This window comes from Trachurus japonicus, chromosome 4, assembly GCF_045865225.1.
Source record: "Trachurus japonicus isolate A0001 chromosome 4, Traja_1.0".
NCBI classification, from domain to species: Eukaryota; Metazoa; Chordata; class Actinopteri; order Carangiformes; family Carangidae; genus Trachurus; species Trachurus japonicus.
In genome coordinates, this window is record NC_140910.1 from 22209268 (window position 1) to 22219846 (window position 10579).

Below are 10579 nucleotides of genomic sequence, written 5' to 3' on the forward strand. Positions count from 1 at the left end.
AAATGAGTTTCCGGGCGGCGCCGCGGTGCAGCGTTGAGACGTGCTGCCCTCTAGCGTCAAAATACGCACTGAGAAATCATATACAATCAATAACCATTTATTACTAAATGAATTAACGCATCAATAAAAAATAAATAAATAAATGTGCATATGATTAAACGTGTATTATTTCCACTACCATCAATGAACACACCAGGTAAATGTTTAGGCTAAAATATTAAACTACTTGAATATTATCCTAAAGGGGCTGGTTATTGGAGGTATCAACACTATTTTCAGATGTGGATCAATAATACATGTGAGTGTTTGAACCAACAGAGCAGTGTATGTGGGACTGACACATAATGTAGAAACATGTCACCCAGTGTCTCTCTCTCTCTCTCTCTCTCTCTCTCTCTCTCTCTCTCTCTCTCTCTCTCTCCCTCTCTCTCTCTCTCTCTCTCTCTATCAATCAATCAATCAATCAATCAATCAATCAATCAATCAATCAATCAATCAATCAATCAATCAATCAATCAATCAATCAATCAATCTATCTATCTATCTATCTATCTATCTATCTATCTATCTATCTATCTATCTATCTATCTATCTATCTACAGACAGAGACTACAGAGTTCAGAAACAGATCAAGTTTATTACAGTTGTGTCTCAATAAATACCTTGAATATCTCTATATTAGATCTCTATCTGACCGACAAATAAAAGTAACGAACCTACTGCTATGACTATAGCGATTATGGCAATGGGCCAATTTGCCAAAATGTTGAACTATCCCTTTAACATCTTGAATTGAAGCCTCTGACACATGGGACAAGAAACGAGGGTGGACATGCAGACCAATACCAGGTATCTACAGACAGAGACTACAGAGTTCAGAAACAGATCAAGTTTATTACAGTTGTGTCTCAATAAATACCTTGAATATCTCTATATTCAGTGTTGGGAACGTTACTTTTAAAAAGTAATTAGTTATAGTTACTAATTACTTCTCCTAAAAAGTAACTGAGTTAGTAACTCCACTACTTCACTATAATAGCAACTAGTTACCAGGGAAAGTAACTATTGCGTTACTTTTTCTTTCCAAGGGCATTTTTAAATTGTATTTTATTGTTTTCATATATTTCACTGATCGCAATTATAGAATGTGAGTGTGTGTTTTATTGAAAGCGAGGCTGGTGTGCCTATGAAAATAGGTTACAGTGGGTTTTTTAAGTGCTGTGGCTACAAGCAAATCTCATATTGTCTCTGTACAAAGACAACAAAGACCTTTTTAAATGTGAAAACAGTGGAGACCTATTCAAGATTTGCGTTTGGGCAACAATAACAGGAAACATCGAAATTAATTTATTCATGGCCACATTAAGTGAAATTATTAACTTTACCGATTATCCATCTGATTATCTGTCCTGCTGCGAGCGCACAACTTCTCAGGGTATCCGCGGATCCTTAAAAAGTCTTAAATTCATGTATCTAAAATTAAGCCCTTAAAAAGTATTACATTTATTAGAAAATTCAAAGATGGTCTTAAATATATAATATATAATACACAGCATCATAAAATATGTATGCACTTAAACTTTTATATGAAATAACAGGGTATCCGCGGGGTCTTAAAAAGTCTAAAATTTTAAAATCTAAATTTTAGGTCTTAAAATGTCATAATTTGTTGAATTATTGTGTTCAAGTCTTAAATAATTTTAGTCTCGCATTTGCCCCTAAAAAAAAAAATACATGACGTGTGAACCGGGAAAATCACAAAAAAGAAAGAGCACAACCTGTGATTGGTCAAAAACTACAAATCCCACAATTCTCTGGCCTCAACAATAACAGTAGTTAGTGTAAGTAAGGGAGAGTGGAGCTGTCGGTGAAAAGAGGAAACAACGCCACGTCTGGTCCTGTTCTATGTTGTTCGTTCACACCGTCACCGTTTATTCGTTACGTCCGCGGTGTAAAAGGCCGTAACGCAAAGACGCGATTAGGCGCGAGACGCGACTTTTTTTTTTGCGACGCAATACACCCGATTTTTTTTGTGCGACGGGACCATCGCGTCTTCGTCTATTTCATCGTGTTTGGTGGGAAGACCCACAAGGGGCTTCCCACAAGGGGCTTCCCACCAAACACGAGGAACGCTTTTTTTTCGCTCGAGTTGTGACGCGCAACCAAACGCGAGATACGCGATTTCTCGCTCGTTTTGACTTTGTGTAAATTCGCGTCTTCACGAGCTCGCCCATTTTCACTACAACAACAACATTTCTGCTCTCATCAACCATGGTTGAGGTCACAACGCTGCGCTGCAGCTGCTCTGGAAGAGTTCCGGGCTGATGAGCTACAGAGACTTTAGAGTCTAAAGGAGCAGTGCGTCGCTGTGTCGGACTGTTTGGATTTAATGAAGAAGCTGCACAGAGTCAGGTGAGCAGAAGCTCAGGACAAACACTTCGCTCCGGGACATAATGTAGCTACACCTCACATGTTCTTGTCTTTTACCTCAAGGAGATTAAAGTAGTGTCTGTACTTTCCCTCCGATCTCGGCAGCTTCCCTCTGCTAGTTTGTGTGTGTGAGGCTAAACTGCGTGCGTGCGTGGTTTGTGTACAAACTGAACACTGCCTCTGATTGGCTTAGCATGAAACCTTACTCTGCCTCAACCAATCATCATCACTTATGCGGTTGTCTCCCCCCTCCCTCCTCCTCCCTCCCCTCACCAAAGGAGAGAAGGAAAAAGAAAAACAGTTTAGCAGCTTCTGTGGCTGAGATGAGCCAAGTCGGAGGACAACGGCTTCACTGAGTAGTTTGTAACGCGCCTCATTTAATTGTCGGTAACGGTAACGGCGTGGTAACGGTGGAAATAGTAATTAGTTAGATTACTCGTTACTGAAAAAAATAACGCCGTTAGTAACGCCGTTTATTTTAACGCCGTTATTCCCATCACTGTCTATATTAGATCTCTATCTGACTTTCAGTGAGATAAAGGCTTGATGACATAATTGTATATCTATCTATCTATCTATCTATCTATCTATCTATCTATCTATCTATCTATCTATCTATCTATCTATCTATCTATCTATCTATCATATCATATCATGTAGGCTAGTGTTTGAATGTAGTGGCAGTTTCCTATTTTAAATTCCTAAACCTTGGTCTTTTACAGGCTTTTCTCATCATATAGGAGAATTATATGATATATCTTCTTCTCTCTATCTCTCTCTTTTTTTTTTTTTTTAAGTTTAAACTTTATACCAGTTAAACTTTCAAACAAATGTCCAACTTCTACCCAGAATAAGTTACAGTAACATAACAGCATTCTTCATAAAAATGGGTAGCCTACAAGTTGTCACATAAACAGTAGCGCGTAACGGATGACGCAATCACGTCACGTCTCACGCAGCGCGCTGAGAAGAGGAGCGTCGCCGGTGGTTGGGCTCTTTGAAGCAGCGAGCAGCAGCCGAGCAGCAGTCAGTCATCAGTCTGTAGCTGTGGTGAGTCTGAGGTGTCGCTGCTCCGACCGTGGCTCAAAAAAAAGTCAAAATAAAAGACCGAGAGAAGGAAAATAAAAGCAGCTGATCCTCCGCAACAGGAACGGGAGATGGACAACAGTAAACGGACTGTGGTCGTCACAGGTTTGGCCGTTTTGTTTTGTTGTTTTTTTCACCCAGTTGTCATTGTTGTCGTTTGTCGCCGCGGCTGAAGTGGCAGAGGAGGAGGAGGAGGAGGAAAAGTTGGTGGAAATGACAGTTGTGGTAGCGTTAATGGCGTCAGACCGCTGCTGCTGCTTCACTCCGCTGTTGAAGGAGATGTTTTGTACACGGCTTTAGTAATAAAACATTGTTATGTAAGGTTATTTATCAGAAAAGACTGATGACAGGCCCGGCGAAACTGTCTTTTGTTTTGTTTTTGTATTGTAGGCTGTTATGTCTCTTCTCTTACAAGGCCACGTATGACAACATTTTAGTTAAAGTCAGCTTTGAGAAAATTTCGCCCATATTCACAAATGAGACAAAGTTATATCACACATTAGTTTGTCGATATCAAAGCAGTTAATAATAATAATAAGTGTCTTTGTCTTTTATGAGCATGATTTAAGGAACAATTAGGCTACAGAGTGATAACAAACAAAGTAGAAAAAGTAATCTGAATGTATCTGTAAGTAGCCAATGCTTGATGTTACCTTGTAATTTAATTAAGACATTTATTAACTCCTCTATCAAAGGTTATCATTTCTTATATTATGAGTTTTATCCACTGTCAAACAGTTGGACTTGTTCTCAGCACCAGGCCTCTCTCCACACAGAGGAGACAAGGTGCTTAAAGTAAATAACCTAATAATCAATAGTCAAATGAGTTATTATGTTCCAGTATCAAAATCTTAGTCCATTGGCTTCTTTACAGGCTTATCCATTTTACCTACTGTAATATATAATGACACAACTTTGTACCACAAAATGTAAATCTGGAGCCACATTTTCATTTCAGCTGTGTATTATCAGTGTTTCTTGAGAAGCTGTTTTGCATGTTTAATTTTAGAAACCAAAATTTGAATGATTTTTAATTTTAAACAAGAAAGTTTTATGTAATAACTGTGTGATATTGATATATCAATGAAAATTAAATTGTTACTCAGGGTTTGTTTTTTCTAAAAGCAATACTCAGTCAGTGCAACTTCCCTCCAAAGTGGCAAAGTGCACAAACTACAGTTTTGTTTTTTATCATTTAATCTGAAACAGAAGTAGCAGAGACAGCGACTTGGTGTTTTCAGACACAAAGGGGTGCAGGAGCTCACAGTCCCGGCTGATCGAAGATGTGTAGATTGCCTGGGAACAGCGCCTTCACAATAGCTGTCCGGCTGGCAGCTGCTGGCCCCTCTCTCTCTCTCTCTGCTCCTTTTCAGCAGCCTGTCAGACAGACAGACCCCCCCTCCACCCAACCCCCAGGGACCCTGTTGACCCGAGGAAGTGTGGTGGAGGGGGACCAGTTATAGATCCTTACATAAACAAGCCTGAGTGAATATAAATTGGCTGCTGCTGCATCTTTTTTCTTTTTCTTTTGTAAATTACATGGGGTGGGCGGAAATGTTACTTTATAAACTCAAATAACAAACCCCATGCTGCCGTATCTCAATTTTTTTAAAATGTAGAAATACATAGAAAGATATACAGTTTTTATTATGAATGCATTCAGCAAAGCTTTGACTGTACCTACCTTGTTTAAGTAAGTAGTTTAAGTAGTTCAAGAGCTTGTTTGGCTCATTTCAATTGAAGAGTAGGAATAACATTTCTCCTTGTTCTGTTTTCACAGCTGTATTTTATTCCTGTTTGTCTCTTTAAGGTGTCTTTAAATCACTCCAGTATTTTTCTCCTCAAACCAAAGATGCTTGTGAACAGTATGCGATTAGTACAGCAAGTGTAATAGCTGACTTTTTCTTTTCTTTTTTTTAGGTTTTGGGCCATTTGGAGAGCACACAGTCAACTCCAGCTGGGTAGCAGTACAGGTATGTTTGAACCCTCTATTGCTGTTGTAATGTAGCCTACATATTAATGAATAACGCTCAAATGCTGAGACTGTGCCTGAATTTGTGATGGGATTCGTAATTCAAGGGTAACAAATGTCCTTTTAGTGAAGAATAAAATCCAGTCTTTCCTCAGGCCCATGGTGGTGTTAGCTAGACGTGAACCTGTTCGTACGGTGGCTACGTGACGCTCTGATTGCTGCCGGCCGGCTTCACGCCGTGCAGCAGCGTGTCTCAGAGGCTCCCCTGTGTCCTGTTGGGGAACCTGCATGTGGGGGGATGATGGTGGTTGTCAGGGTGTCTAGACGGACTTGATAAGGATATTAAAGGCAAACAAAAGGCCGCTCTGTGGCGGGGTCACAGACGTGGTCAGACAACCCTCTTTTCAATGCAAGTGGGGGTCAGTGGCCGGGGCTATTGGTCCTGCAGGGAGACGACGACAGGGGGGGAGGAGGAGGAGGAGGTGTTGGCCGACTGGCTGTGAACCTGACACAGATTTGTCTTATTTATAAAATGCATGATTGCATCTTTTATTTCTTGTTTTTCTTATACTTGTGCATCAAAACAATGGTGTTGCAAAGGTTAAGGCAGCGGAAGAACATCTGTCCACCTGCTTCTTTTTAAAAGAATGACCCCAAAAAGCAGTTTTATGACATTTCACAAAAACACTTGACTATATCATTATCATCATCAAAATGTACTGTCTAATTGGATATGTATTGTGATGGAATCAAAACATTGTTTTAATCTTGAATATGTAAAATATTGGACAATATTTTGGGCTAAAGATGGCTTCATCGGATTAACTTTGTATGTAAACTGGAAAGAGTGGTGTAACAGTGGATAGAGCGAAAAGATCATTTAGTTAGAGCTATGTCGTTGCTGATATCACACTCTTTGCAGAAGCTCAAAGGTTTCATTTTGTCCCATAAACAGCAGTTTGGTGCAAGAAATTCATCACAGAGAGAATGACGAGAGAACTGGAGTCTCTAGACAACCGAACAGCTCAAGAGATGTGGCTTTAATTCTGTTTAAATCCACAAAACGACAAATGTGGAAAATATTTCAACTTCTTTTTGTTCATCATTCTGTTTCAGGAACTGAAGAAGCTCGGACTCGGCGGTGAGGTGGACTTGCACGTGTACGAGGTCCCTGTAGAGTACCAGACGGTCCAGAGTTTGCTTCCTTCGTTATGGAAGCAGTATCATCCACAGGTAAGAACAACAACAACATGGGACCTGTTCACATTGTTCTTACTCAGCTGTATCTACTTGTGTGTCTGCCTAAGTCTCAGGTCAGTGTGTAAAGGCAAATGTGATAATTGGATCTGACGGGCTGTGAGAACGATTTGATAATCAGAAAAGTCAAATATTCTCCTTTTCCTTTAATTATAGACCAGTTATTCAACAAATTACTGGCTTGACACTAATTTGGAAATTTGCACTTGAGCTGACTTGAAACTGTGTCTTATAAATTACTGATTCAATAAAGAAATTAGCTACAGATTCTTTTTACAGACACATGAACACATCTGAGAAGTGGAAACAGAGACAAAGCAGAAAGAGCGATCGTTGCACATATTCTGTGATTTTTATTTTTTATGTATCGTTTCGTTCCGTGGGACAGAGATATTCTACTAACTACTTTTTGTGCTGCTTGTTTTCCTTTGCTTTCTCAGTTGGTAGTTCATGTTGGAGTCTCGGGTATGGCCACTACTGTCACGTTGGAGAAGTGCGGCAGGAATCACGGCTACAAGGGTCTGGACAACAGCAGCTTCTGTCCTGACTCGCAGTGCTGCATTGTGGGAGGCCCGGACTGCATTGACTCAGTTATTGACATGGAATCAGTCTGCAAGAGGGTGACCGCCTCGGGGCTCGGAGTCGCTGTGTCGGTCTCCAAAGACGCTGGAAGGTATCTTTATTTTTTCCAGTTTGAATCGGCCTTTTGTTTCGCTTTTGCCTTTAACCCCCGGCTGCACCGCATGCGTGAACTGCTGTGGGGTATATGCTGTTAAACGTGTTTGTTGACTTGACTTTGTTAAGTACACAAGTCAGCCCCAGACAATAACATGACTTTGTTAAACACATAAACAATATTTACTTTCTGCTTTGTGAAGCAGTAAAAGTGCTGTAGCAAATTACAAGAAAACAGTCATTAGTAATCTGCTGCGAAATCGCAGAAATTCATAATAGAAGCACAATTGTACTGTTACAATAACCATATCTGTCAAATGATGATGCCCGCAAACCATTTTACTTGTATTATTGAAGCCTGGGGCACTTTTTGGAGACATTTTATTTGAAAGAAATTCTTACTTAACTTAACTTACTAAATATTCATTAATATTTGATTAAAAATTCTGATAATAATGTTTCTTTTTTTTAACAAACAGTCGTAATGTAACATAAAAATGAATGCATTTTTGTTAAGAATTCCTCAAATTTTATATCTATGAGTGGGACACTTGACAGTCGCAAAAACAAACAGTTCCCTCTAGTGGATGAACTCTGTAATGGCAAAACCTTTTACCCAATTCCTCAAAAATACTCTCAGCTGCCACGTTGTTAGTAACACAGAGCTAAAACCAAGAGGTGTTGATTCAACATACTTTTTTATTTTGGGGGTTGTAGTTTGAGATGCTGCTAAACTGTGCGACTAAACTGTGCGACATCACAGACACAATTCACGCTACTGAATTGTTTTGCATTTTAATAGCACAATACAAGTCAACAGTGCCACAAACTACAGCCTCCAAAAATGATGATACAGGTGAATGAACACCTCTCTGTAACAGTGTCAGCCAAAATAAACATGAAAATAATTAGTGTCTTGTTGTGAATAATAACAAAAAATATGTGTGAATGTTAACACAAAATTTTCATTTATTTAATATTCTTTAATTCCTGGCCATATGCTGTAAGACTGTCTCCCTCTTTCTCTCTTTCTGTTTGTCTTTGTATTTACCAGAATAATGAAGGTACAGGAGAGTGAGAGGAGAGCAGTTGTTGACAACAGATAAAAAATTGAAGGAGACAGATTAAAGAAACATCAACATAAAATGCCAAAATGAGTGAGCAGCAGTGATGGGAATAACGGCGTTAAAATAAACGGCGTTACTAACGGCGTTATTTTTTTCAGTAACGAGTAATCTAACTAATTACTATTTCCACCGTTACCACGCCGTTACCGTTACCGTTTACAATTAAACGAGGCACGTTACAAACTACTCAGTGAAGCTGTTGTCCTCCGACTTGGCTCATCTCAGCCACGTAGCTGCTAAACTGTTTTTCTTTTTCCTCCTCTCCTTTGGTGAGGGGAGGGGGGAGGAGGGAGGGGGGAGACAACCGCATAAGTGATGATGATTGGTTGAGGCAGAGTAAGGTTTCATGCTAAGCCAATCAGAGGCAGTGTTCAGTTTGTACACAAACCACACACGCACGCAGTTTAGCCTCACACACACAGACTAGCAGAGGGAAGCTGCCGAGATCGGAGGGAAAGTACAGACACTACTTTAATCTCCTTGAGGTAAAAGACAAGAACATGTGAGGTGTAGCTACATTATGTCCCGGAGCGAAGTGTTTGTCCTGAGCTTCTGCTCACCTGACTCTGTGCAGCTTCTTCATTAAATCCAAACAGTCCGACACAGCGACGCACTGCTCCTTTAGACTCTAAAGTCTCTGTAGCTCATCAGCCCGGAACTCTTCCAGAGCAGCTACAGCGCAGCGTTGTGACCTCAACCACGGTTGATGAGAGCAGAAATGTTGTTGTTGTAGTGAAAATGGGCGAGCTCGTGAAGACGCGAATTTACACAAAGTCAAAACGAGCGAGAAATCGCGTATCTCGCGTTTGGTCGCGCGTCACAACTCGAGCGAAAAAAAAGCGTTCCTCGTGTTTGGTGGGAAGCCCCTTGTGGGTCTTCCCAGCAAACACGATGAAATAGACGAAGACGCGATGGTCCCGTCGCCAAAAAAAAATCGGGTGTATTGCGTCGCAAAAAAAAAAGTCGCGTCTACCGCGTCTCGCGCCTAATCGCGTCTTTGCGTTACGGCCTTTTACACCGCGGACGTAACGAATAAACGGTTACGGTGTGAACGAACAACATAGAACAGGACCAGACGTGGCGTTGTTTCCTCTTTTCACCGACAGCTCCACTCTCCCTTACTTACACTAACTACTGTTATTGTTGAGCCCAGAGAATTGTGGGATTTGTAGTTTTTGACCAATCACAGGTTGTGCTCTTTCTTTTTTGTGATTTTCCCGGTTTACACGTCATGTTTTTTTTTTTAGGGGCAAATGCGAGACTAAAATTATTTAAGACTTGAACACAATAATTCAACAAATTTAAGACATTTTAAGACCTAAAATTTAGATTTTCAAATTTTAGACTTTTTAAGACCCCACGGATACCCTGTTATTTCATATAAAAGTTTAAGTGCATACATATTTTATGATGCTGTGTATTATATATTATATATTTAAGACCATCTTTGAATTTTCTAATAAATGTAATACTTTTTAAGGCCTTAATTTTAGATACATGAATTTAAGACTTTTTAAGGATCCGCGGATACCCTGAGAAGTTGTGCGCTCGCAGCAGGACAGATAATCAGATGGATAATCGGTAAAGTTAATAATTTCACTTAATGTGGCCATGAATAAATTAATTTCGATGTTTCCTGTTATTGTTGCCCAAACGCAAATCTTGAATAGGTCTCCACTGTTTTCACATTTAAAAAGGTCTTTGTTGTCTTTGTACAGAGACAATATGAGATTTGCTTGTAGCCACAGCACTTAAAAAACCCACTGTAACCTATTTTCATAGGCACACCAGCCTCGCTTTCAATAAAACACACACTCACATTCTATAATTGCGATCAGTGAAATATATGAAAACAATGAAATACAATTTAAAAATGCCCTTGGAAAGAAAAAGAAAAACGCAATAGTTACTTTCCCTGGTAACTAGTTGCTATTATAGTGAAGTAGTGGAGTTACTAACTCAGTTACTTTTTAGGAGAAGTAATTAGTAACTATAACTAATTACTTTTTAAAAGTAACGTTCCCAACACTGG

General features: G+C 39.7%; 1 protein-coding gene across 1 annotated transcript in view; it reads left to right on the plus strand.

Annotated features, from left to right (window-relative positions):
* Positions 1–3436: 3436 nt before the first annotated feature.
* LOC146988934 (pyroglutamyl-peptidase 1-like) overlaps positions 3437–10579 on the plus strand; it is a 7830-nt gene continuing 687 nt past the window's right edge. The window contains exons 1-4 of the mRNA XM_085774738.1: positions 3437–3621; positions 5437–5489; positions 6605–6721; positions 7186–7418. Coding sequence (XP_085630864.1) covers positions 3588–3621; positions 5437–5489; positions 6605–6721; positions 7186–7418 — 437 coding nt within the window. The 5' untranslated portion in view covers positions 3437–3587. The remainder of the gene's footprint in view (positions 3622–5436; positions 5490–6604; positions 6722–7185; positions 7419–10579) is intronic.